The 26,996-nt window shown below is 43.6% G+C and overlaps 5 protein-coding genes across 5 annotated transcripts in view; 3 read left to right on the top strand and 2 right to left on the bottom strand.

Moving 5' to 3' along the window:
• Window positions 1-1,324: 1,324 nt before the first annotated feature.
• On the top strand, window positions 1,325-2,993 carry RLP44 (receptor like protein 44). Its single transcript, XM_008787504.6, has one exon. It carries the CDS (start codon window positions 1,764-1,766, stop codon window positions 2,715-2,717), a length of 954 nt encoding a protein of 317 aa, XP_008785726.4. The 5' UTR covers window positions 1,325-1,763; the 3' UTR covers window positions 2,718-2,993.
• A 6,886-nt stretch (window positions 2,994-9,879) lies between these two features.
• On the bottom strand, window positions 9,880-12,594 carry LOC103704275 (DNA binding protein). The gene is made up of 4 exons (XM_008787503.5): window positions 12,199-12,594; window positions 11,935-12,130; window positions 11,729-11,815; window positions 9,880-10,240 (listed from the first exon to the last, which is right to left on the bottom strand). The coding sequence occupies exons 1-4, from the start codon at window positions 12,414-12,416 to the stop codon at window positions 10,091-10,093; spliced, it is 651 nt and encodes a 216-aa protein (XP_008785725.2). The 5' UTR covers window positions 12,417-12,594; the 3' UTR covers window positions 9,880-10,090.
• A 1,675-nt stretch (window positions 12,595-14,269) lies between these two features.
• Window positions 14,270-16,577, top strand: LOC148699906 (Pentatricopeptide repeat (PPR) superfamily protein). The gene has a single exon (XM_088711846.2). It carries the CDS (start codon window positions 14,289-14,291, stop codon window positions 16,209-16,211), a length of 1,923 nt encoding a protein of 640 aa, XP_088567972.1. The 5' UTR covers window positions 14,270-14,288; the 3' UTR covers window positions 16,212-16,577.
• Window positions 16,578-17,213: 636 nt separating this feature from the next.
• Window positions 17,214-25,014, bottom strand: LOC103704273 (uncharacterized). Its single transcript, XM_008787500.5, has 7 exons — window positions 24,628-25,014; window positions 23,978-24,019; window positions 21,139-21,273; window positions 18,805-19,037; window positions 18,256-18,292; window positions 17,777-17,834; window positions 17,214-17,630 (listed from the first exon to the last, which is right to left on the bottom strand). The coding sequence occupies exons 1-7, from the start codon at window positions 24,760-24,762 to the stop codon at window positions 17,551-17,553; spliced, it is 720 nt and encodes a 239-aa protein (XP_008785722.1). The 5' UTR covers window positions 24,763-25,014; the 3' UTR covers window positions 17,214-17,550.
• Window positions 25,005-26,996, top strand: part of LOC103704272 (GTP-binding protein, HflX) — a 20,470-nt gene continuing 18,478 nt past the window's right edge. Inside the window, exon 1 of the mRNA XM_088711847.2 lies at window positions 25,005-25,552. Coding sequence (XP_088567973.2) covers window positions 25,069-25,552 — 484 coding nt within the window. The 5' untranslated portion in view covers window positions 25,005-25,068. The remainder of the gene's footprint in view (window positions 25,553-26,996) is intronic.

Genomic DNA, 26,996 nt, shown 5'->3' with positions numbered 1-26,996 from the left:
AATCTAAAAATATCTTTCGACTATTTTTTTTGAATTTGGTCCTAAGTTACATTAAGTGGTATCAGAATGAACTCGAACCATATCCTATGTGGATTAGAAGACAAAGTAGCCTGGGTTCTTTGAGGCTGACCACGAGCTTGAACGGAGTTATGATAGCGTGTGTTTAGTCTTATATCGGTTATTCGCTAAAAATAGTTTGGGTTATGATACAGGCTTTTCCATGCAAGCGAAAGGTGAATGTGCACTGAGATTTTTATGCATCTTTTTTCTTATTTTTTGGAGGAAAAAAAGTAGGGACGGAAGACTCGCCTAGATTTCATTAAGTTAAGGGAATTGTGACGCATGCATAAATGTGTTTGCTAACAATACCATTTCCAAATATGTAAGAATGTATATTGTTAAATCTTCAGTACTAATTTTTAGTTACCAAGGTGAAATATAGTTATGAGCTATATAGTTTTCTCCAATCAATTCAACATTGGTTCTTGATGTCAGCTCAATGAATCTTAAGAGTTCTACATGTTAGTACAGGGTAACTCCCTATGTTGTGCCCTCTACCAGATGGGGACTATTTAATTGACAAGTTTTAGGAAAACATGTAATCAAAATCTAAAAATGAATATTACAAACATAGTTGTTTGGTTATTTTTAATACAATCTATTTTACTCGAATTGACAAGTTACTAGACTTAAAAGATGAGTTTTATAAAAAGAGAGAGATCTTCCTTTGTTTTTCATAAAACATGGAAACTTGTTTTAGAGAGAATCATGTTTCATAGATATTTGTTTAGTAAAACTCATTGGCAGCTAAATGCTGGGTGCAAAGTAAATTTGGAGTGAATAAGAAAAAGTTATCCGAAAGGATGGATATATGAGCCTTTTAATGCTTGGCTAGAGGGTTAAGTACAGAGGATAAAACCAAGAAATAAAATTTAATAATGTTGGATTTTATGATGATTTAAATTTTCTCGCAAGAACTAGATTGTCTCTAATTTTTTTGTGTATTTAGAGAGTGGATAGGGAAGGAAGAATAGAAGAGAGAGAGAGAGAGAGAGAGAGAGAGAGAGAGAGAGAGAGAGAGAGAAGGGGGGGGGGGGGGGGGGGGGGGGGGGGGGGGGGGGGGTGGGGGGTAATTGGATTGGATGGAATAAAATTGTTATGATGTAAGAATAACCCACACAATAAACTTATCTTAGCTCGAGAGAGATCGGAATTATTTTATGATGTAAATGGGAAGGGTATCTCCTTGGACATCATTAAGTGGGGAAGAATACCATTCCACTAGCCCCAAAAATAGGGGAAGTAAAGAGATATCTTTCACTTATTCTGCAAACAAACAGGATATTAGATTGAAAACAACTAGACCGATGAATTATATAAAAGCATTGCCACCTAATTGCATGCAATCTAGTGTTTCCAAATTTGCTGTGCTCAGCCCTTGCCAACTACCTACCTTAGCATCCGAAAACTTGACTTTCAAAATCCAAACCCAATTCATAAACCGGATTCGGGTGGACATTCGCTCCAAACCCGATAGTATCCGAACCCTAAGTACTAATTATAAAGAAAATAAAGGAACCATAGGAGGATGGTAGATTGTTCCTCAGGAGAACCAAGTCGCAGGGGTAACCTCACCGTAAGTAACGAAGTCTCATCCCAGCAAAGATCTCCACTTTCCGCAAGGAACTTGGCACAGAGAGAGTCCTAAAGGTAGCTCCTTTACTCCCCCATTTCCCCCACTTTCTTCTCTCTTCCTCCTTTCCATGGCGCCGCCGCCGCTGCTGGCGAACCTATCTCTGCTCCTCTCTGCCTCCTCCTCCTCGTCATCCTCTTCCAACCACTGCCGCCACGAGTTAGCATCACCATCGCCTCGGCCGCACCGGGAGACAGCGGCGACGGCCCCGTTCCTCTTCTTTCTACTCCTAATAATAACACTTATGGGGTTCCCTCTGGCGGCCGTCGGCGACCCGGACGACGAGCGGTGCCTGACGAACCTCCGGCAGTCGCTGTCGGACCCGACGCACAGCCTGCGGAACTGGACCAAGACCACCTACGCCGCCCCTTGTAACGGCTTCACCTCCTACCTGGGCGGCGCCACCTGCAACAACGGCCGCGTCTACAAGCTCTCTCTGGCGAACCTCTCCCTCTCCGGCACCCTCTCCCCCTTCCTCGCCAACTGCACCAACCTCCAATCCCTGGACCTCTCTTCCAACGCCCTCACCGGGCCCATTCCTCCGGAACTCTCCTCCCTCCTCAACCTCGCCGTCCTCAACCTCTCCGCCAACCGCCTCTCCGGCCCCATCCCGCCGCAGCTCGCCCTCTGCGCCTACCTCAACGTCATCGACCTCCACGGCAACGCCCTCTCCGGCCCCATCCCCGACCAGCTCGGCCTCCTCGTCCGCCTCTCCACCTTCGACGTCTCCTACAACCAGCTCTCCGGCCCCATCCCCGTTCTCCTCGCCAACCGCTCCGGGGGGCTCCCTCGCTTCAATGTCAGCTCCTTTATTGGGAACAAGGACCTGTACGGCTACCCGCTGCCGCCGGCGAGGGGGAAGGGGCTCTCTGTGCTGGCCATCGTCGGGATCGGGCTCGGGAGCGGGCTGCTCAGCCTCGTCCTCAGCTTCACCGCCGTCTGCATCTGGCTCCGCGTCACCGAGCAGCAAGCGACGACGCCCGGCGAGGAGGGCAAGATCTCCCACCTCATGCCCGACTACTGATTCCATTTTATTTACTAGTAATCTCTTCTTCTGCTTCCTTCGCTCCCCCATTTCTCGCTCCACCCGCCGTAAAAATCGGATCTTGGGACCTCCCCTGTTTCTTCGTGGACTGTTGTTCCTCTTCTTACTTTTTTTTTTCCTTTTCTTTTTTTGGGTTGAGTTAACCATTTGTAATTTTTTGGAAAAAAAATTAAGCTCTGATAGATCCATATGTATACCCCAGCTGACAAAACTTATTGAGTTTGTTGAATTTTAATTTAAGAGCTCTCTCTCTCTCTCTCTCTCTCTCTCTCTTTTATTTTTCTTCATCCTTTATGTCTGTCTTCTTATTAAGTTTAGTTGTAGCAGGATTTTGTTACTAAAGGAACGTTGTTGTTTAGCTCAAAGATGCTCTTTTTCTGGATTATTTTCCTTGGAGTGTGGGAGTTTGGGACTTTGGAGAGCAAAGGTTGGAGATTGGAGAGATTGAGAATGTTTGATGGGATTCAGTTGCTTAGATTCTAAATTAATTACACTCTCCTCTTTCACATTTCCTTCATTTCTGTCTTCGATTCTTTTACTAATGCGGCGGGATTAGTGTCTAGCCAATGACACGCTATTTTCCTTTTCTTTTCTGGGTTCCACTACTTGTTTTAAGTATGGAAGTTTGGGACCTCGGAGAGCCCAGGTTGCCTGGGTCTTGGATGCTGGGGAGTTAGAATGTAGCTCGATGGGATAGGGACTGGGGAAGGCACGAGACTCTGGTCCTTCTTCAGTGTTCTTGTTTTGTCTTTGGGAGCCGGGAAGCTGCAGCTACTGTGGATCTGAGCTGATCCGTGGGCACTTATTTGTTTAATAAACCAAAGTTAAGGTTCCATAATTATGCCCTCGGTCTAGCTAATTAACAAATCCATCTTTTTTTGCGCTTGGCTTTTATGGCATGTTTGAGGGTTGCCATCCTAACATCTGCTACGTTCTGACGTGTGTCTGGGGACTGAGGAAAAGGTGCTGTTTTTGTGGATCTATGGCTCATCTTCTGGCATTATTTTTTCTAACATATAGTCTCCACTAGAGCCTCTAATTCCAGCTTTTTTTTTTTTTTTTTTTTTTTTTTTTTTTTTTTTTTTTTTTTTTTTTTTTTTTGCTAAACCGGGCGATCTATACAACACGTGTACGGATACACCCAATAAAATCGGAAAACAGGACATCCCGGAACTCCCGAGGCAGCTCCCCGTCCCCAGTCCATAAGGTGCTCCCGGCATGGTTGGCCACATACGTGGCCACCCAATCCGCAGCCCCATTGGCTTCTCGAAACACATGCTTCGCCTGGACCACCCCTCCGTCCCTCATCATCAACCCGATATCGCGAACTAAGGGATGGTCGGTAGCACCGGCTCTCAGACCCTCCTGGATCCAACTAATGACCGTAGCCGAGTCACCCTCCAAGATGACAGATCTAGCTGAGAGCACATGCTGAGCGTGTCGAAGACCCGCCCAGGCAGCTCTCAGCTCCGCTCCAGGGACCGTACAGTCAAATACCTGACAGCCTCCTGCCGCCACAACCCTGGAGGTAGGGTCCCGAATAACAAAACCCGCTCCACCTATCGTGCCACCATACAGCACGGACCCATCAAAATTGACTTTGAGGAAGCTTGGGGGTGGGGGCTCCCAGGTGAAAAACACCGTGTGAGAAGCTGCCGAGGCAGAAGGGGAACCCCAGATATCCCGAGCTATCAAAAGTCCGTCTAAGGAGAAGGGACAACTAAACTCTGCCGCCTGCGCCCGGGCGCTCTCCGCCACAAGCCTTGGCGACTTGCTCTGCTCACCAAAGGTTCGAGCATTCCTAGCCAGCCATATCTGGTATGCTGTGCACGTCGCTCTAACCGCCTCTTGGCGAGTCAATGGGTTACCCGACCACCAGCGGATAGTTCGTAAGAACTGGTCCCCCTGGGTCCAACCATCCCCTGGCAGCCCCGCCGTGCACCATGCTGCCCGCGCCCATCTGCACTGAAACAGGACATGGTCCACCGACTCCTCAGCTCCGCATGCCACGCACTCTGGGGACAACCTCAAGCCCCGCTCACTCAATACTGCTCTTGTCGGAAGCCGAACCCAAGCGACCTTCCATAAGAACAGTGCGACCCTCGGATGGAGGCCTAGGCGCCAGACCCAAGCACAGTCCGGCCCTGGCTCATGCCCTGGCCGGAGCACACGGGAGAGGTCCCCCACCCTCACTCCAGACCTGCACGACATGCTCCACACCCGGGTATCCGGACCCGCATGCCCCGGGATCGGAAGGGACGTAACCCTCTCAGCCAAGTGTGCCCCAAACATGTAACCCACCCTCTCCTCATCCCAAGCAACCCCGCCCGGGACAAGGAGGTCACAAACCCGCAGTCCCTCCACTGCCTCGGTGTCAACCATAGTCGGCCAACGTCTCAAGGGTAGGGTACCCACCCATGAGTCACCGACCACATCAATACTCTGCCCATCTCCTATCAGCCATCTAGTGTTCTCCTCAACCATGGGAAGGTATCTGGCAATCTCTCGCCACATGAAAGAGCAGCGACGCCCACTGCGGATCGCCCCTGCAGTGCCAGTACGGCCATATCTGGTAGCCATAGTCTGACTTCAGAATCCCTGTGGCTCCAGCGTGAATCGAGCTGCATGTCGGGCAATCAGCGCCTCACGTCGCTCCACCAGAGACGAGACCCCGAGGCCACCCTCTCTCACTGGTAGGCAAACGTTCTCCCAAGCCACTAGATGCACCCCGTGACCCCCTCCATACGACCCCCACAGGAAGCTCCGAAGTAGCCGCTCAATCCTCATAAGCACTGTTCTCGGAACTACTGTGTTGGCCATAAGGTAGACAGGCATGGAAGCTAGCACTGACCTAATCAGCGTCAATCTACCCATCATGGAAAGTGAAGATGCCCTCCACCCCTCCAGTCTGCTCTGGATCCTCTGCACTAGCCCTGAACACTCCGCCACCCGTAACCTTCGACCCGTGATGGGTACTCCCAGGTAACTCCAGATCCCGTCCTGTGCCGGCATCCCAAGTAACCCCCGAATCTCCTGTCTGACCCTATGCTCAGTGCTAGGGCTGAAGGAGATTGTCGACTTCTGAAGGTTAACCTTCTGGCCCGACATAGCACAGTACTCCGCCAAAACTCTCCTGAGTACACGTGCATCCTCTACCTGCGCCCTGGCCAGGAGTAGGCAGTCGTCTGCGAATAGTAGATGCGATATAGGCCGAGACCCTGGGGCGGGAACAAACGCCTCCAACTCCCGGTTAGCACAAGCATCCCGCAGAGCCCGAGACAGGACATCTGAACAGATGATAAACAAGTATGGGGATAACGGACACCCCTGTCTAAGCCCCATCGTAGACCTAAAGAAAGGGGAGGGCGTACCGTTGATCAAGATGGAGAATCTCGACCCCTGGACACACCCCAACACCCACTCAATCCAGGTCTCATGGAAACCGAAGCACTCCAGAGCGCATCGTAAGAAGCTCCACCGAATCCTATCATAAGCTCGTTCCATATCCAGCTTGACAGCCATTAAGCTTCTTCGCTTAGAGGCCCGTCGCAAATCCCACATCATTTCTTGGGCCAACATGACGTTATCAGAGATATTCCTACCCCCCACAAAAGCACCTTGCTCCTGGCAAATGAGGCCGGGCAGCAGATGCTTCATCCTACCCACCATTATCCTTGCCACCACCTTATAAAGGGTTGTGCACAGGCTGATGGGCCTGAAGTGGCTGGGCTCCCTCGCATCCTGGCGTTTAGGTATCAGCGCGACATAGGTAGCTCTCCAATCATCAGGCATCACTGCCTGACTGAAGAAGCACTGTACTGCCTCCACCACTGCAACCCGGATGACACCCCAATATCTCCTAAAGAAGAAGGGTGGAAAGCCGTCCGGCCCTGGGGCCTTGTCCCCTGCCAGGGCCCAGACCGCCTCCTGCACTTCCTCCCCTGTCACATGTCGAACCAGAAGTGCATTTTCCGACATTCCAATTTGCGTATCCGCCCTCGGGAGCTGGCCGACATCCCCGGGATCTCTATCCTCCGTCCATCTGGACCGAAAGAAATCAAGTAGTACCTGACTAACCTCAGCCTCCCCCTCCACCTGACGACCCGTCCCATCTCGCAGGGAACGAATCATGTTCCTCTGCCTCCTGATGACCGTCGTCCGGTGGAAGAAACTGGTATTCCGATCTCCCTCTCTGATCCACTGGACCCTGGACTTCTGTCTCCAGAAGACCTCATGTTGCCGTAGCAACGAGTGATAATTCCAGCCTTTAGGCTGCCTAAAAATTTAACCATGTCATCATGTTCTGTCCTCTTGTGCAGGCCTAAGCCAACTTAGCTATACGCCCTGAGACAGTGGGGAGAACTAACATGGATGTAGAGAGAAAGAGAGGAAATGCGATTAACGTGAAGAGGCTGGCAAGATCCTGACACGGTTGCAGCTCAAAGGACAGCTGAGAGGAGCAGTAGCGGCCATTGGAGCCTTTTAGTCTTAGCAGGCAAGGGCATGATGGGGAGCATCATCATAAAAGGGGCTCTTGGCATTATGATGGTGGCTTGGAAAAGAAAGAGAGCTACGCAAGAGGGGAAAAAAAAGGTGACCATACGCGGTGGGGGGACACGGTCAGTTCACGTGAACTGGCTTGGGTTGGGTCCAGAGAGAGCCCATGAGTCCATGAGCCCATTTGGCTTGGTGTAGGGTAGGGTCTCTCGGGAGCACAAGAAATGGGGGGGTGGGGTCCATGGAGGATTGAGTGAAAGCATCAACTACATGCTACGCGTACTGGGCTCCATTGGATTGTGCACAAGTTTGTGGTGCAAAGTTGGTGGAGTGAGGGACCAAGATGGTATTCCACCACCATGTTGTATTGCTTTGTTATAGTTTATTAATTTGTGCCCTTAAAATTATCCTTTGCTGGATCTGAAAGGTGTAGATGGAAAGCACGAATCCATGCTTGTGGAAAGTGGAATTGTTCATCAGTTTCCTCTTTTGGGCCATGGTAGATCCCAAAAACACCAATTTATGGCTTGTCTGTGCTCCCTTTGAAGATCGCAGTATATAAATTTAGCAGGCTTAGCATTATGAAAGGTAGTCAAGATTGCAGAGAGGAGGCTATGGGTTTGAATTCCTATAACATTGAGGTGATCATGGCTTTAGAATCATTGTAGGTTTGGAGGTACCTGTGAATCTTGAGGCTTATGGAGTTATTTGAGTTGAGCTTGGTGCTCAAAAGTTTGTAGGACTTTCTCCTTGGATGGTTACTGTATTTGATCTTCATGATTGAATTGCCAGAGGGGAAAAAAAAAGAATTTATACAAAGATATCGAGTGTGTTAGACTGACTCAAGGTGGGTAGAAGTATCATAATGCCCATCATGTCTCTAGGTCATGGAGCTTTTACCATGGCTCCATGCCATTCGCACCTTTTTGTCCAGCAACATGCGTGGGCACTGGGCAGGGCAGGCGTGCTTAGAAGAGGGCCCAGAGTGAAAAGATTGGATTGAGTTGGAAGAGGAGTGAGCATCTAATATTGGATCTGCCTTGTGTCATGGCTTCTAAATTTGTTTGTCTCCATTTCAGAACAAAAGCTCTTCTCTCATCAATGTCATTATCCTCCTGATGCCTGGAATCTGCATGTCATGCTGAAAAGAGTGGGCTTCCTTTTCTTGAGTGGGGTGTGGTGGGTTGGTCAGCCATAAAACGTCAGCCCATGGTGGTGCATGTCTTCAATTAATTCTTTTACAAAAAGCGAAGCATGCACTAGAATGGTGGGGTTCAAGGTGGCTTTGGTCCCAGTTTGCAGAGCCTTGGAACATCGAACAGACCTCTCTACCTATTGGCTTTAGCACTTGCCGGATTGCGTTCGACGCAATGTTATCATCCAAATGCTCATGCCAAAGTTCTGAGAAATGTCATGCAAGACAAAATGGCTTCATATAAATTGCCTATCAAAGCTTTATCTTATCCCCCATATGCCCTATATTGCATCTTTTCCATGAGTTCTCATGTCATATAAGAGTGGACAAGATGGCACCAATAGAGGTGAACCAGGCACTGGTCTGTCACAGTCCTCGTCACCTTTGGGGAATTTTCCCTGGTTTAGGAGTCAGCTGCGTGCATAACTCGCGACCCACGGCTTCATTGGGTCCAAGCTAAATGGGGTATTACTGATGTAAACAAGCTAGATAGGGGCCGAGCATATCAAGAGTGTTATGATGCAACATAACTACAACACCACATTCAAAATTATACATGGTAAGCTCCGAGGGCTAGCTTTAATTGATAGGTTGAGTTTATATATGAGATCAAGGCCATAGTATAAAGCGTGATTGAATGGACTAGTCCCCTCTACCTCTACTCCATAATATATCAGGGCACTCTCACAATCTCGCCTGATTCATTTAGGGACCAAAAGCATTTTCTGGAGCCTAAAATACACTTATAAACGATATATAGGCATTCGGCAGAAAAACCTGAAACATCTTCCTGATACTGAAAAATCTCTATTTGACGCCAAAAGCACTTTCTGAAACCTATCACAAAACTGGTTGTGTGACCAAAATAAAATTTAATTATTTTATTATAATAAATAAAATATAGAATTTATATATTAACAATGCTCTATATTATGTCATATTAGTATAAAAATAACATTATAATATAGTGTTATTGCAATAGTATATTAAAATAATAATGTCATATCCATATATTATAATAATATTATACTATGTTATATATTAAAATGTAATACTTTATATCAAAATTTTATATTATGATAATTAACTAATAATAGATACATTACATTATATTATGTTATTTCATATTATAGTTTGGTATAGTATACTAATATTATGATAATACTACGTTACTATCACTATTATATCATAATAATCATATTTTAATAGTATAATATTATTATATTTCTATGACATTATATCATTATGTTATTATATTATACTATTCAAATATTATATATTCAAAATAAATAATTTAAAACAATTCTTGATAGTATAAAGAGTTTAAAAAATAAAAGTGCTACTCAATATTCTTTATTATCATTATCTTATATTAAAAACACTTTCTTAGTTTGGTTACCAAATAGATGCTAAAATTTTTAAAAATGTAGTTAACAAACACCAAATAGCTTTTTGTTAGAAATTCTACTTCCAAAAGCTCTATTATCAACAACAATCCTAAACAGGGCTTAAAAGTATTATGTTATGATCAAAACCCTATCGATTTGACTTAAAAGAGCTTTCACAAAACATAATTATCAAACTACTGAGCCTCTAGTTACTAAACTGTAAAAGCATACGGCCTTGAAATGTTAGGGCTTCCATCCAACACAAACTTGCCTCAAGATTTTCTTTTTCTTTTGGTACTTCTCTTGGTACTGGTCTTTGGATCATCATTTGATGAAGTTAGCGACGTGGAGCCCAAAGCTGAGCTCCATAAGGCCCTTTCAACATCTGATGGGGTGAAACAATCCCCATCTACACTCAATTCCTGCAAAACAAATGCACGGGATGTGGGAATTGAAGTCACTTTATAAACGTTTTCTAACAAAGGAATAAACAGCTGAAACCTATATGTGCAAATATGTAGAAAGAGGAAATAGCTGCCCAAGATAAGATTTTGTCAAAACTCGTACAATTTGTCTAGCCTCATATATTATCTATTCTTTCTCTGTTTAACCAGCGCCCTACAGCAAGCAATGATTTGAACACACAGAAAGCCAATCCGAACAAGAAGAAAAATCTTAGTTGTTGTACCAGAAACCTGGGATTGAATCCCACCTCTCTTGAGATTTGGTTTAACTCTCGAGATTTCCACCTTCCAGAGATTGGATATCCATGAAGAGTTGACCAGTTCAAACAAATGTTCTTTGACGGAAAATCCAGTAAGTCATACTCATCAAACATCTCAATAAATCTCTTCATACCCTAAATCTATCTTTCTTCTACCATTTCCAACCACACCAGAAGCGAAATAAATAGCATAAATATCGCTTCTTATGCACCGAGGATAACTTTAACATCTTTTCAACAGTACTCTCTCAAAAGGGCATCAGTTCCACATTTCAAATTTCAATATTCATTATTAAACATCTGTAAGTCTTTGCCCTCCTAAACTGCACAGGAAATGAAGGGATAAACAACCTGAAAACGTCAACCTCTTTCTTTTTAAATAGACTGCATAATACATTCTCTTTTTGTCCCTACATCCAAGTCTTCGTAATAATCCTTTTTGATGTCATTTCATGTTATCTAAGGATAATATGTTGGGGCATCAAATTCATAAACAAAATAACGAGCAATAGTTAGCATAATTCAGAAAAAGAAAGAAGGATAATAGAATCTGAAATGGTAGAGGATCATATTATCCCCAGCAGATCAGCATACTAAAAATTTTCCATTAGACTGACTGTGGTATCTCATATATGGATTAAGGTGGTTTCTACTACGACCAAATTACTTATTATGCCCAATGCAGAGAGCAAGTTTGAAGTGTATGACCAAATGACCTGGCAAACTAGCAACAGAAATGTACAAGCAAATTCATCACTTCCCAACACTGAGATTCAAACTCCTTGGTCCGGTGCTGATTAACTAGTCAAATGACAGCAAATGGTATGATTATTCAGGAAAAGGCAGGTTCAGCTCACTACGATTTCAGCCTTGGACAAAGCTTGCATCAGCTAATAAGTTGCTATAGTTATGAAAATTGATTTGTAAGAAATGAAGTGAAGATGGCTTCCTGAGGATGAGCTTAACTTCATCTGCATCTAGGCACAACATGCATAAAAAGGCAATAGAATTTTTGTGACATTTTGTCGAATGAGTTGCATTCATTAGCTGACCTCAAATAGTTGGAAAAAGGCTAGATGGTTATGGTAAGAAAGTCGCACTTGGTAAAATCATGAATTCAATCCACATGGTCCCAATCAAATATGCATACTGGAAGTAGCGAGTTCACTTAAATTAAAACATTGACCTTCGCTTTGCTCTGTAGCTTCTCAGCAAATGCGAGATACTGCTTCAACGTATACTCCTTGGAATTTCCCAGCGCAGCCATCATAGCCTAACAAATACATCAATCGGGATCAAAAAAATTAACTTTTTCCAAAAATATATCGCCCAAAACAGGAAGCAATGCTGCAGAAAAGAACCGACTTTCGCAAAAACCCAAGTCTAATTCACCTCATCGGACATGAATGGCGCGACTTCCGGCGCGTAGGCGGCCAGAACGGCTGACGCCGTCGCCGGTCCGACTCCCTTCAACACCGTCAGCTCCTTCACGGCTTTGGACAGGTCTGGAAGCGCCGCGAACGCCTTCGTAGAGGTGGATTCCACGAGGTTTTCAGGCAACGACGACACGAAATCCAGCAGCCGAGGTCTAAAACCCAACAACCGTGTTCGATTAAAACGAAGTAGAGGAAGGTTGGGACAGAATGGAGGGTTTACCTCCATTTCCCTCGGGAGAGCTTCCACTGGACGAGGCGGCGGAGCTCGGTCTTGGAGAGGAAGGGGTGGGGTTCCCGGCAGCGGAGGAGGAGGGGGAGCTCCGTGCGGTAGAAGGCGTCGAGAGGGAGGAGGTCGGGCTTGTGAAGGGATTGGAGGCGAGTGTCGTAGGCGGAGAGCGCCTCTCTCCACGCGCCCACGTCGCCGCACTCGAAATCCATTTGGGGGGGAATTCGGGCTTTTGGAAGCGCCTCTCACGCGCTGCCGTCGACTTAAATCTCGCCAGCGACGCCCGTTTGTGGTTGTTTGCCCGCACACGCCTCCGGAGCCCAAACAGATCTTGTGAACGGCCTCAAAATCACGATGAAAAATCTGTGCATGGAAAGATCAATCACAACCAGAAAATATAGATGTGTACTCTCCTATTTAAATCCAATATAGGACTAAAAAATATCTAAAACTTTATAATAATCATGTTCGATTGGATAAAACTCAACCTAAGAGAGTTTGTTTCACAATCCAAGATCTAATCAAAAAAAACTGCAGAAAAATATTATTTAGCTTTCTTGATTCTGTGTAAGTATCATATTGACTATTATTTGAGGATCGTGCAGATGTGTAGTTAGTCCTATATCGGCTATGTATTGGATAGTTCTTAGGTACTTATATCGATCAGCTAGATACTAAATAGATTTTAAGTATTTATATAGGATGAAAGAATTCAAAGAACATATCCTAGCTAGTCTTTTTAAGTGAGATTTTGAGTTGCAACAAATAGTATCAAAAAGAATTCGACCCATGGTCTATATAAACTAGTAGATACTGCAGTACGGCCCAATTTAGGCTAACCACGAGCTGATCATGTTGTCAGTGATTGAATTTATGGTATTTATGATTGGAATTATAATATTTATGATTGGATTTATGATCTTTATAATTGAATTTGAATGAATTTAGATTCTTAGCCTGGTGAGACACGAATATATGTTCCGTCCCATATTGACTATGTACTAATACTTATAATACCATCGGTGGCCATATCCCCAAGTATTCTGATGCCTATCCTCACCTCACCCTCCTCGAGCACCCAAATAGTAGCGTTTTGCTCCAGCAGGTGGCATTATGCATGTCGATATTGACAAAGCTTAACAATGGAATATTCTTGGAGAGGGGATCATGCATGTCGATGTTGAGAAAAAGCTTTTTTAAAAAAGGATCTCGACAATGAATTACTACTGCAGAAGATCGAGAACAACCCCATAATCAGGATGAAAGAACTGAGCATGGAAAGCGCAATCACAAGCAAAAGATCAAAAAATAAACATATACTCTCCTATCCAAAAGATAATATGGAACCAAAAAAACAATGTAAAATCATCTAAATACTTGTGCAAATCGAGTAAAATTAGACAAAAACTTGGGGAGTTTTCAGCTAGCATTTAACAAGGTGCTGTGGAAGGAAACCGATACCAATTAGTTTGGCATCACTGTAGAGATTTAACGTAGGTTGGTCCTAAGTAGGTATGAAGCCTCTCCCTCGTAAAACCTAAGGGGATGCAATGTATGAGATGCATAATGCAGCATGACCAGTCTCAAAATCCTGCAATGTTACTATTATGGGTACTTTGATTTTTTTTTTTTTTATGAAGTGTCGAAAGCCAGGTATATATGATGTGGATTAAACATGCCATAATACATCCGGGCCATGGTTAGTAGCAGCATGGTTTTTCAGGCCAAACATGTTTATAGAGAGTCTAACGAAGCTGCGGATTGGATGGCCTCATATGTAGCTGATCACTCTAGGAAAGTTCTCTGGGTTGGGAAGAGAGAGTTGTCTAAAATACTACATATTTGCTATTTTTTTGATTTTTTGAATGTATTTATATTAGAATTGTATAAATTATTTATTTTAACAAAAAAAAACACTCGAATAAGTAATATTATGCGACAAAGTTGAGGTTGCTTTTAAATTCATGCTTTAAAATTCGGACGTCAGGGGAAAAGGAAACTTTCAACCGGATCACTTATGAAGTCCGGATATAAGAATGTGATGGAACTAACGGCAGAGCAGAACAAAAAATAAAAATAAAAAAATGCAGATTTCCTCCTCTGCTTCTCGGACAAAAATCCTCCGATCCCTCCTTCCTTCCAACCTCGCCATCCTCCGAACGCTCGCCGCTGCTGCTCACGGCGGCACCTCCACCTCCACTTACCGTGCCCACCACCACCACCCCACCAGCTCCTCTGCCTTCGGCGCCGATGACCTCTCCTCCGACGTCGAGAAGCTCTACCGGATCCTCCGCAAGTTCCATTCCCGACCACCCAAGCTCGCCCTCGCCCTCGGCGACTCCGGCGTCCCCCTCCGCCCGGGCCTCGTCGAGCGCGTCATCGCCCGCTGCGGCGACGCCGGGACGCTCGCCTTCCGGTTTTTCTCATGGGCCTCCCGCTGCCCCGACTACTTTCCCTCCCCCACTGCCCACCGCGCTATGGTTAAATCCCTCGCTAAAATGCGCCATTTCGGCGCCGCCTGGGCCCTTGTCGACGAGATGCGCCGCGAGGCTCCCGACCTCGTGACCCCCGATATCTTCGTCGCCTTTATCCGCCGCTTCGCTGCCGCCCGGCTCGTCTCCAAAGCTATCGAGGTGCTCGACGAAATGCCCAAGTACGGTTGTGAGCCCGACGACTATGTCTTCGGGTGCTTATTGGACGCCCTCTGTAAGAATGGCAGCGTGAAGGAGGCAGCTTTGCTGTTCGAAGACTTAAAGGAGAGATTTTCCCCCAATCTGAAGCACTTCACATCGCTCCTTTACGGCTGGTGCAAGCTTGGGAAGCTCATCGAGGCCAAATTTGTATTGGTTCAGATGCGTCAGGCTGGCTTTGAGCCTGATAACGTGGTGTACAACACTTTGCTCGGTGGGTTCGCAGCAGCCGGGAAGATCGAGGATGGATATGAGCTCCTGAGAGAGATGAGGAGGCAGGGGTGTGAGCCGAATGCCATTTCGTACACTACTCTGATCCAGGCTTTCTGCTCGAGGGACCGGATGGATGAGGCGATGAGAGTGTTTGTTGAAATGACAAGGAATGGTTGTGCCGCTGATGCCGTGACTTTTAACACTCTGATCAGTGGTTTCTGTAAGTCGGGAAAGATCAGTAGGGGGTATGAATTCATCGATGCGATGGTTCAGCAGGGCTGTAAGCCAGACCCAAGCACCTATTTCTCCATCTTCGCAGCACATGAGAAGAAGGAAGAGTTGGAGGAGTGTTTGGAGCTCATGGAAAGTATGTCAAAAGGTGGCATCCTTCCTGATCTTGGTATCTATAATACAGTGATTCGCTTGGCGTGCAAGCTCGGGGAGCTGAGTCAAGCAATCACTATTTGGAATGAGATGGAATCTAGCAGGCTGAGTCCAGGGCTTGATACATTTGTTATTATGGTGCATGGGTTTATCAAGCAAGGATCATTGATCGAGGCCTGCGGGTACTTCAAGGAGATGGTGGGAAGAGGGCTTTTCGCCACACCTCAGTATGGTATTCTTAAGGACCTGCTGAATGCACTGCTGAGAGCCGAGAAGCTCGAAATGGCCAAAGAAGTGTGGGGATGCATTGTGAGCAAAGGCTGTGAGCTCAATGTGTATGCTTGGACTATTTGGATCCATGCGCTGTACTCTAATAAACATGTTAAGGAGGCTTGCTCATACTTTTTGGATATGCTGGATGCTGGTCTCATGCCACAGCCAGACACATTTGCAAAGCTACTGAAGGGCTTAAAGAAGCTTTATAATAGGCACATCGCAGCGGAGATAACGGAGAAGGTGAGGAAGATGGCAGAGGAGAGGCATGTCACCTTCAAGATGTACAAGAGGCGCGGCGTGAGATTGCTGGAAGAGAAAGTGAAAGCTAAGGCCAAGAGGAACAAGAGGAAGGGAAGGGGTCGCCGATGCCGATCAGGTCATGGTCGGATTCAGGTCCCATCTAGTCCATTAGATCCTTATAGTGAAGGATCTCATTTGCCTTGATGGGAGTTTGCAGCAAAATTGAAGTCCGCAATGACTATGGTCAGCAGCTTTGAGGAATTAATGAGAAGCGCATGCCCTCCCTTACGAATTTGAAAGGAAAGGAGTGCAGTAAGCTATTTGGATCCAAATGAGAGGATCATCTTGATGAAAGCCTAATAGGAACAAATGCAATTGGTGAAGCATAAGACTTCACAAGTTGTCTGCTGCATGGCTGGTAGAAGGATAATGAAGAAAGATACAGAGGGGAAGAGTGTGAAGTGTAAACTTCTCCCTTCTGTAGATTAATCTTTTGAGATTGATTCTTCATTGTTAATAGCAATGGAAAAAAAAAGTCTATAAAGGTCTCTCGAATCCACTTTTGAGTGATTCATTCTTGTCTGGTACCATATCATGGACCGGTTTCCAAAAGATGTCTAGACTCAATTTTTCTATTTTGATTTCTCCGATGGCATGCCTCGATTATGCTCAGATACTTTTACCATGGCTGTAGGAGAACTCCTTGGCACATAATTGCCTCTTAACTGGATAACAGAAATAATGCACTATATTCTCATTGTATGTTAAGGTTCCGAGTATTTTAAATTGCATCAAGTGTACCATAGGTGCTTGGATTTATATATATACTTTTAATTTTAATATCTTAATAAATTGGACTTATTCTTTCTTGCATATTCTCCCGAGGGTTGAATCCAGGAAACTTGAGGCAAATAATGAAAGATGCGAATGGCTCAGAAAAGATCAGATATTTTTTTCTTAAAAAAAGAAGGGAAATTGTTCTTCGACCCTCTCAAAAGTTTACAAAGTTCTAAAACAAACCAATATGAACCTTCCATTTGTCTTCCCTATCTCAGACGATCAATAGGTAGAAGAATGCCAGGACATAAAACACAGCCAACAACTCTCAGAGACAAGCATAGGCATTGGTGATTTCGAAGCAGTAACCTTGGATTTTAGTAACTATGGTAATTAAATCAAGAATATATACATAGGACCTGTGAGATATGTTCTCAATTCGTAAAATTTTTCATTGTAATTGATACCAGCATTGTACTAGCAGACATTTTAACAACTGACCTTCCAGTGCACTTAAATACAAAAAAATTGTGCAAAAATTGAATACATTGTAGTAACTTTATGTACTGAATGGTGGTCAACATTAATTTCCATACATGGTCATGCTAGTAAAGATGGTCATGCAGTGTCCTTCTGGCTCAATTTAAAAAAGAAATTGCCGCAACGCTAATTTTAATGTCTGTCACCATCATGGAGTACTTAGACTCCATTTAAACTGATATGTATATCTTGTTTGTATGATCAGAATTTACAAGTACTTTTAGGATCAATGAATTCCATTTTTCCTCTCTTGTTTTATTGCTTCATAAGACCTCATCACTTCCTTAAATTTTTCCTCTGCAGCCTCTGCCAAAAAGAAAAGAAGAATATTATTCGTTTGTCTCATCAATGTCATAAAAGTAGGTTGCCTACGAAATAAATTGCTCTAAAATACAAACTGGAAGAAATGACTTAAAGTTCACATTAGAAGAAAAGGACGACACTTTACATACCTTTGTTATCTTGGTTTTGGTCAGGGTGGTACTCCATTGCTTTTGCTCTGAAAGCAGTCTGCACACAAAGAGCAACAGTGGTATAGTCGGAAACTGCAGAATTAATACTGAAAAAGTAGTCTTGACATTCTTTACTAACTTTCCCATGTCCTTGTTCAAACAGAAAAAAGAACTCTTTCCATGTAACTAAAGTACATCGAAATATCCATGGGGGAGGAATTGGTTGGGTTGAAATTATATCATCAGTAGGGACCGACAACAGCAAATGGGCTAAGATGCACTTCATAATGGCTGTTCCCTTGCTATCGGTTCATAGAAAAGTTAGTTGATGGGCTATAAACAACAAAAAGTGAGCACATTGCCAGTTTTTGTATTATAAACCTTTAAACAGTTCATTTTTCTATACAGCTATGCCATTGTAAAATCACAAAACAGAAGACAAAATAGAAAATCACAGGTGAGGTACTGTAATGCAATACCTTAATCTCAGCATCTGAGTAGGGTTTTGCCCTTGACCTGAAGGACAAAGACATGAAAATGATGGATTAGAAAACTCAAATTCCAAAACTACAGCTACCATATCAACAGTATTACACTATTCTATCTTCTTTTTTTTGTGCAATCTTTCCGACAATTAACATAGAAATACCATAAATTCATATCCAGCATCATGCCAAAATTGTAAACCACTACAGCAAAATGCATGGAAGGTCATATGAATCTAATCTAACATATCTAACAGAAAAAAAAACCAAGTTGATTTTAGAAAAAGGCCTAACGAATTCAGAGGAACAACCACATCATATTCTTATACAGTAGATGAATGTGTTTAATTGTTAAAGAGTATGTTCCAATGCTTCTGATGTATTCATTTGAAGGAGTTTTAATAAATGTACTAGGCAGGAAGACATCTATAAAACACAGATATCAGTTTCAATTCATATGTGCAAAGTCATGCTGACAATATTTACTGCAAGGGATAAAAAAAGGGGGAAAATCTTTTGGGCAGAGATAGTGGCAATTAATACCTTTCTAGACCCAAGACTAAGTAGTGATGTGACAATGAATAACTTCCACTGGGCCGTGGGGCAGATCTATAATTAGTTCTTTGATCTGTGGAAGATGTATCTGTCTGCCAGTACCAATCATCTCGTGGAATATGTTGATATGAACCAGGGCCATTCTCCCTCCAACTCTCATAGCTCCTCTTGTATTTATTTCTCTCTCTATTGAATACACTTTGCATGCGCCTTATACGCTCCTACACAAATCAAAGGCATCTAGTCACCACACACACACAAATATAGACAAAAAATAAAAGAACACTCAGGATTTTAAAGAAAAAAAAGTTGAGAAGATGCTCGAAATTTTTCTTGCTGCAGCCTCTTTACTGGAACACAATTTATGTGCCAAATGACCAGTAAGATTTTAGCTGGATAAGAAGGCCTTTGAAAGCAGCAAGACAACTTATTATAAATTCTAAAACTGAATAGAACAAACAAACTTAATGCCCCAATAACCATTAACAATAGTCTAGCAAAATAAAAGTCAAAGAAGTAGATTGTTTGGAATCAAGAATAGAAAATTTTGGGTTAATATCACAAAGTGCTGGTCACAAAATGAGGTAGTGATGTCCAAAACTTCAAGCATCTAACTCAAAGTCCACCGTACTGGTACCGGTCGGCGTACCGGTGGCAGCCCGAACCAGTACGTACCGGTCCCATACCGGTCTCGTACCGGCCCGTACCGGTTCCATACCGGTTCTCCAACGAAAGGCTACTGGTATCGGATTCTACACTGATCCGGTACCGATTCCAGACTGGACTGGTACGTATCGGCCAGTACGGCAGACCATGATCTAATTAATTTCTTACTGCTCGTGTTCTAGATTATTCCTAAAAAAGCTTCAGAAGAAGTTTGCAGTACTCTGTATATGTGTTCGAATAGATTAAGAGACATAGCAAAAGTATTTAAAGAACCAAAACCCAGAGATGGTATGGAAAGCTGCAGCCGGAATAACGTCTGAGAATAGTGAAGCCCTGTGCACACCATATTTTGCAAGCAGATCCATCATAAACACTAGGAAGTAGTGAACTTCAGAAAGTGTACAAAAGCAAAGCATTGGAGACAAGGATGTCTACATATCATGAAGCTGTGTCCATATTAGATTTTGCAAGCTGATCCATCATAGAAATGGGATATTATAGTCCTGAACTCGCTAACAGACATCAATTGTTGAAAAAAATCCTTAAAATTAGCACTAGACACTAAGATGGAAACTAGGGAACAAAAGAGCTCTGCAGTATGGTAAATTTTCACCAAGAGCCAAGGAGCAAATCATCAATAATATGTCATAAGATACAATAAAAATAAGCAAAAAAGAATGTATGCAAAAATTGATAATGTCTGAGATGCAGTGGGTGTAGAACTTAAAAGCCTAACCAGACCTTTTAAATTTAGCTTCCAGCTCACCAATGTTTACATCATCAGCATACAATAGGCTCTGCCTATGAGTGGCAGCTTAATCAATGAGAGCTACATATAATGATAATAATAATAATAAAGAAAATCTATATTGACTGTTCAAATTTTGAAATTTACACTTAAGCACCACTAACTTATCATGTATAAATTAAGACTGCGAATCCCTTCTTCCCCACATCACTAACAAGTTGAAGCTGATGTATTTTCATTCTCCTATGCCTCTTCTTTGCATCCTTAACTTATCAGGAAGAAGTAAGACTTGAGAGACAACTCTGCCCACTCTTTCCACATCATTTAATTATTGAAGGTAAACCAAAAGCAACACACATGTCCCCCCCCTTCCCCCCCAACATTCGTAATTCATAATGGATAACTTGAGACCGACACACATTTTCTCCCCATCTCTCACCAAGACTCACCACAGGAATTTCCAACAGCTTATTGAGTCCATAACCAGTTGCACTAATTAATTCTAACTGCAGCAGAACTGCAATTGTAACTTCTAATAGAAAGTGATATTTTGGTTTTGAAATCCACTTGCTTTAAAAGCAGGCAAACCTACAAAAGAGAGACTTGTTGAAGGTGGCCCACAATAAATATGAGCCAGGCATCGATATAGATTTAAGCTATATTTATCTTCAAGAAAGCAGGTCAAAATAGTTGGGAACTCAAAAAGAATTACATAACCATAAGTGTGGCAAACACAAATTTAAATCTTACACAATGGACCAAAAAGTCCATGACTTTAATCAACTAATGATGTGGAGTAAAGAAACATAATCATTATAAATTAGACAACACAATGTGAAGACAACAAAAAAAACCTGTTGAGATAGGAGGAATTGAACAAGGAAAACCAAAACCAGGAAATAACTCACCACCCTCTCCATCTCCTCCTCGTACTCCTCTTGCATTCGACGGTTGTATCTCTTCCAAGCTTCCTCCCTGAAACCACCATGATTTGAACCACTGGTTGCATCTCTCCATGATGAACTTGATTGTGATTTGCTCAACTGTGGAGTAGAAAAGAATCATCCAATATCTTTAATAACATCACAAACAAAAGCAATTTTTTACTGTATATATGAATGTCTGCGTATGTGACTAGAAAATATTATATATAGTGAAGCAAATAATGGCATTCCAAATAACTCTAGCAGAAATGTCAATGCACTTATGCCATAATTTATACTTAATATATTTTGCTGCAAATTCTAAGTGCTTGTAGGGAAATCCAGGACATACTCAATGATAATAAAGTTGATACTTGATAGCAGTCTGGCCAGCAGCATCAACAACCATTATAAGTACTGTACCGATAATATGATCAGGGAATTGAGTTCTGAACAATGTTGACAGCGAAAACTTTGTAAATGACTGAAGAACTTGTATATTTTCATGAGGAAACTGTTTAAAAGTGTTTATAGGTGCATAGTACCGTATGGCCTATATGGACAGGCATGCCCCGATGCTTGAATCTTTGATTAAGAACTTATGGTCCTGCATTTCAAATCTTTCACCGTTAACCATGGTATTGTTCAATGTAGATATTATTTAACACTTATCATCTGAAGTCACTATATTCAGAAACATAAGCATAGTTTGCTTTAATTATTATTAAATATCGAAAGTTTATTTATATCAAGTGAATAGGAAATTAACTTCAGGTGGTAGAGGAGTAGTACAACAATCAACATATTTCGAGTACATGTTTCATGGAACTGATCAATTTCATATCACATATCTTAAAGGACATGGAATCTTACTTTTGTTGAACCAAAAGAAATTTTTTAATTATATAACTGTTTTTACGGTTAACAAATTTTACAAAAATTAAAAAGGAATTGAATTTATATTTAAAATTTTATTGATGATTACTCATTAGGCTATAGAATACAATTAATTAGATCTATAAGCTTTATTGTAAATACACATTGCCTTCTTTATATAAATATTTTCTTTCATTTATATCATCTTGTTTTCTTCTTAAAACTTATTTTAGCATAGATAGGATGCACAAACTTCACATGTTCTTATGTCGTCAGCCCTTCTGTGGTTTGTCTTTAACTTCAATCACGTTTCTTTTCTTTTGTGTTGTCCGACAAAGATATAGAGGACCAAATCTCTCTCTCTCTCTCAAACATACGTAAGTCTTTTTTGATAAGGTCCAGATTTTTTAATTGGACAATGGCTCACAAGGAGCATGTCTAGTGTTCTTACAAAACAAGAAGCCATAAGCTAGGTTTAGTAGCTTCTCCTAAAAGCATTTTTTTGACTTTTCTTATTGAAAAAGTACTTTTCAGAAAATATTACCAAACACCTTTTTTAAGTAAGCACTTTTTTACTTTAAAAGTTATGAAATTACATTTTTTAAGCACCACCAAACATGCCCAAGGTGCTGACATGTGATTTCTTAAAAAAAATGTGAAAGATTAGACACCATTAGTCATCATATGTTCTTTGCACATAGGAAGGATGGGGAATGAATGCAGGTGAAAAACTTCATTCTATGACATGAAGGCATGAACATCGAGTTCTTCAAATTGACTAGCATCCATGACATGTTCTTTACAATTTTAGGGATGCCTATTTCGAGCAGAATGGAAATTTTGCTAGAGATCTATGGAATTTAATCTCATGATGGGTGAAGAGAGGGATTTGGAAGAAGAACAGAATGTTCTCCCAAAACAAGCTAAAGACCTCTTGCATTTGGAGTGATTTGATTTGAAAAAATACAGCCAAATGATTTGTTTTCTCCTGCAAGAGGGTAGTGCTCCATAGTTTAGGTGGGAGGAGCAAACTGATGTTTGTGATCTTAGATGTAATAAAACGAAAGGAAACCAAATTGGCAAAACCCCCCCTTGGGTACTCCCAAATTGAACCCCTGATAATAGTTCTTTTGCACCTTAGGTTATTTTGTATCAGTGGGTTATTATAGATCAGCTTGATGAGATCCTTTTGGTGGTATAAATCTCCCTAGTTTAAGACATAATATAAAGGGAAGGTTTGTATTCTAATCGAACCTTAGGAGATGCATGTTACCCATTTGTAAAGAATTTGTTGTGGAACTTGAGTAACAACATCATTTCCTAGGCCATTGTAGGCAGTCAATAATTTGGGCCTATGCTTTCATTCACAATGTCATCGCCTAGGGCATTGGAATATTTTGATTCAGCAATCTAGAAACTGGTAAAATTGGGCCTCCAATCCTACTGCTAACATCCTAGACAATCGAAATATCTCTATGAACAGAAAAACATATATGAGTCGCTCCACCATGCATCACAAGTTTTGTGTATACATGAACTTCAAATCTAAAATCTAACAGTCCCTTCCTATCAAATTTATCCCTATCTAACAAATTGGAACATTGCACATCCATCAGAATCAGCCAAGATGCAATATCAAATTCAAGTATGTTTTTAGGTGCAATCCCAAAAGTTATGTTGCCGATTTGCTTTGCATAACACCACAAACTTTAGGTATTTTACTAAAGCTATTAAAAGAATGTAAATAACAGCACTACAGCAGGTTTCAATTCTTTAAGGAACATCTTTAGTTTCAGGATGACAGATTCAAACAAGCACATTTTAATATCACCCGGTACTTGTAATATGAAATGATATCTACAAAAAGCGCAGCACCATTAATGTTCAGGAAAAAGAGAAACAGCATCTAAAAGTATTACATTGAAACAAGACCAATAACTAAGCTTACCTGAGTATGGATCCAACCAACAGTCCTCCGCAACTGACCAACCTGCCAAGACACCTCAGAATTAAGATATGAATAATAGTTTACCAAATCCATAAAGGCCATTGCAAAATTTAGCAGACTTAGTTACTTGGAAATTGGAAGAGAATACACGCAACCACAAGAAGTGTAAGAGTATCAGCTCAGAAAGATAAAGATGGGCACAAGTCCCTTCAACAAGAACAAAAGGCAGCATGTTCACCATCATGAAACTCATCGTTGGTTTCACACAATTGCCGTTAAAAAATTTAACTTGTTCCAATCCATGGGAACAAGTAGATTAAAACCACAAACTAGACTTCCTCCAGTAAATTCCAAGCATTAAATTCGCTGAATGCACCAAAGTCCAGGAAGAGAGATCAGCAAAACATGCTTAATGGATTTGATTCAAGTGGATGACAAGTAGCTAAATCAATCATTTCACATGCCAACTATGCCTAACATGATCACAATCATGGGTTTGCGCAACCCGGTAACATCATTTTCTCCTCCAACAATTGCCAAACAATTTGATAGATTTCAGAAAGAGAAACTAGGTACAGAAACCATTGGATTAGACCGCGAGAGAACATTTCAAGAAAGAAATATAAAGAGATTATCGATCGAATTGATACCGCGAGGGTGGTAACGGCGGCGCCAATCAAGCCGAAGAGGAGAATTCCCCAAGCCCTCGACTCCCTTTCCTGCCACGGATTGTGGTCGTGGTCGTGGTCGCGGTCGCGGTCGCTCTTCTTATCCGCGGGGCTCATCTTCTAATACCTTCCCACCCCACGCCCGAATCGAAACCCCTGGAACCACGAACTGAAGAAACAACATCCTCCGATCGATTCGCTCGCGCAAACAAAAGTAATAAAAAGAAGTCGAATTAAATAGGGCTAAAAGAAAATGATGGGACCTTTTGCGTAAAAGTCATTAACGGGTTCGGATCCGGAAGGCGGAGTAACGGGTTTGATCCGCTTTCATCACCCCTCCTCGACCTGGAAACCCCCTCGACATCGAATTCGAACCCGAACGCGAAGGCGGCGGCGGCAGTGGCAGCTCTCCGTTGAGCAGCGATGCTGCGAGCTATCTCTCGCTTTCGAACGCCTCTCCGAACTCTTCCTCAAACTATTCTCTCCTTCTTATCCCCCTCCCTCTCTCCTTCTTCTTCTTCTTCTTCTTCCGATCCTCTTTCTTCTTCGTGCCTTCGGGACCTCGTCCGCTCCTCCCCACCGATCCCTCGCCTCTGCTCTCCCTTCTCCTCCCGGCGGAGGCGGCGAGGGGAGGGAGAGGAGGGCCGGGCGAAAGAGGAGGACGATGTGTTGGGCGGCGTGTTCGTGTTCGGGAGGGACCCCACGCGGCCGCCGAGGCTGTTCGTGGTCCAGCCCCGCCTCCGCCCGGACTCCGTCCTCCAGTGGAAGCTCTCGGAGGCTCTCAACCTCGCCAACTCCCTCGAGGAGCCGCGGGATGGGTTCTACGCGGAGGATTTCGAGTCCAAGGAACTGCCGCCGCATCTCGTCGTGCAGAACCCGGGTGCCAGGGGACTCAGGGCACACGCAGGTTGGCTTCTCCTCTCTTTTTCTTATTAAAGCTCTCATTTTTATCAATTTTAATTTTATTGGAACAGTTTTTTCGGAGTAACGGCAATTACCTTGAAAAGAGTTGAAATGAAAGATACATTTCGAGCATCAAACAATTTTGCGATATCAAATCCTACTGTTGCTGGAAATTGGACCCGGGGGCAATCTTCGGTCGAGGAGAGGGAGCGGCGAGTCACCACGGCGGGGCGGCGACCAGTCGGCGGGCGGCGTCCTCCATTTGGGGTGGCCGGGGAGAGGGAGCAGGAGGTCCTCACGGCGGGGCAGCGATCCGTCAGCGGGCGGCGTCCTCCGTCTGGGTGCCTGCAGACAAACCGGTGGCCGGGTTTTCCGGCGCCGGCCCTCCGACGCTCAAGTCAGGGAGGGGGCAAATAGTGTAAGGAGGAGATGAACAGTGTTTGTAGGGCACGGAATTTCCCAACCCCCCTTCCTGAGAAGCTAAGGCTCCCTTTTATAGGTGGGGGTCGGTTTACCTGTGATGTAACAGGGCGAGGCCATAGCACGGCTCGGCATGTGGCTCAGGTCGGCGCACGGTCAAGCGAATCATTGTGCTGATGTCGGCGGTGAGGGCGTCGTACGACCCGAACCGGTACGCTACCAGGCGAATTATTGCATTAGTGTCGGAGGTACGGTCGAGATCAGAGACTTATCAGGATTGACCAGACTCTGCTGGGCTAACTTGCCGTGGAGAGTTGAGAGTCCGTAGATGACAGGAGCCATACGCATTAAATGTGGAGTAAGCCGGAGATCCGCATTAATTGTGGAGTAAGCCGGAGATCCGCATCGATTGTTGAGTGAACTGGAGGTTTACAGTGGCCATGCGCAATAAATGCTGAAGCAGTGGCAGGGTATGGTCCTCAGTTGGACCTCGGAGGAGTACGGCCGTAGTAGGTGGCTGACAAGGGTAGACCTTGAGCATCAAGATTTTTCTAGGTCGGAAGTCTCGAGGTCGGATGTCTTGGGGTCGGGCGTTCCGAGGTCGGACGCCGACTTCGGCTGTTCAGGGTCGGCGATTGTGCGGCTTCTTGGGGGCATTCGTGTCACTTGGGGAAAAATCTTATTCCCCCAACACTACCCCCCGACTTCCGAGTTCGAGCGGCTTGCGGGCTCGGACGTGGGAAGTAAAGTCTACCATTAGAGTTGGGGGGCGAATCTCGTCCGCGCCCTCGTGTTTCTCGGAGTGTTTATGGCGAGACCCGCGCCCTTGGGCGTTTTGAGGTTGCTTTATTCAGCGAACTTATGGTGGAGCTCGTGTCTTTACGTTTCTCGGAGCTAATGTAACGGGGGTGGCGTCTCTTGGATCGCCAAGATTGCTTCGTGCGGCGGACCCATGATGAGGGTCCTCGGGCTCGACGAGGCGACGCCTCGATCCCGTAATCGAGACTCCCCGCTTATGAATGAGTGTG

This window comes from Phoenix dactylifera, chromosome 15, assembly GCF_051530095.1.
Source record: "Phoenix dactylifera cultivar Ajwa chromosome 15, Ajwa_hap1_PhDact_Kaust_v1.1, whole genome shotgun sequence".
NCBI lineage: Eukaryota > Viridiplantae > Streptophyta > Magnoliopsida > Arecales > Arecaceae > Phoenix > Phoenix dactylifera.
The sequence above is the reverse complement of the archived record's forward strand: the minus strand, read 5'-3'. Positions and strand labels throughout refer to the sequence as shown.

Excerpts from the sequence above, each read along its gene's own strand:
- RLP44 (XM_008787504.6), top strand. The coding sequence starts at position 1,764 with ATGGCGCCGCCGCCGCTGCTGGCGAACCTATCTCTGCTCCTCTCTGCC.
- LOC103704275 (XM_008787503.5), bottom strand. The coding sequence starts at position 12,416 with ATGGATTTCGAGTGCGGCGACGTGGGCGCGTGGAGAGAGGCGCTCTCC. Across the intron at positions 11,816-11,934 it reads CGCCATTCATGTCCGATGAG|GCTATGATGGCTGCGCTGGG; the intron begins GTGAATTAGACT and ends TGTATTTGTTAG. Across the intron at positions 10,241-11,728 it reads AGCTACAGAGCAAAGCGAAG|GAATTGAGTGTAGATGGGGA; the intron begins GTCAATGTTTTA and ends TTTGTTTTGCAG.
- LOC148699906 (XM_088711846.2), top strand. The coding sequence starts at position 14,289 with ATGCAGATTTCCTCCTCTGCTTCTCGGACAAAAATCCTCCGATCCCTC.
- LOC103704273 (XM_008787500.5), bottom strand. The coding sequence starts at position 24,762 with ATGAGCCCCGCGGATAAGAAGAGCGACCGCGACCGCGACCACGACCAC. Across the intron at positions 19,038-21,138 it reads AGGAGGAGATGGAGAGGGTG|GAGCGTATAAGGCGCATGCA; the intron begins GTGAGTTATTTC and ends TGATTTGTGTAG. Across the intron at positions 17,631-17,776 it reads CCAAAACCAAGATAACAAAG|AGGCTGCAGAGGAAAAATTT; the intron begins GTATGTAAAGTG and ends TCTTTTTGGCAG.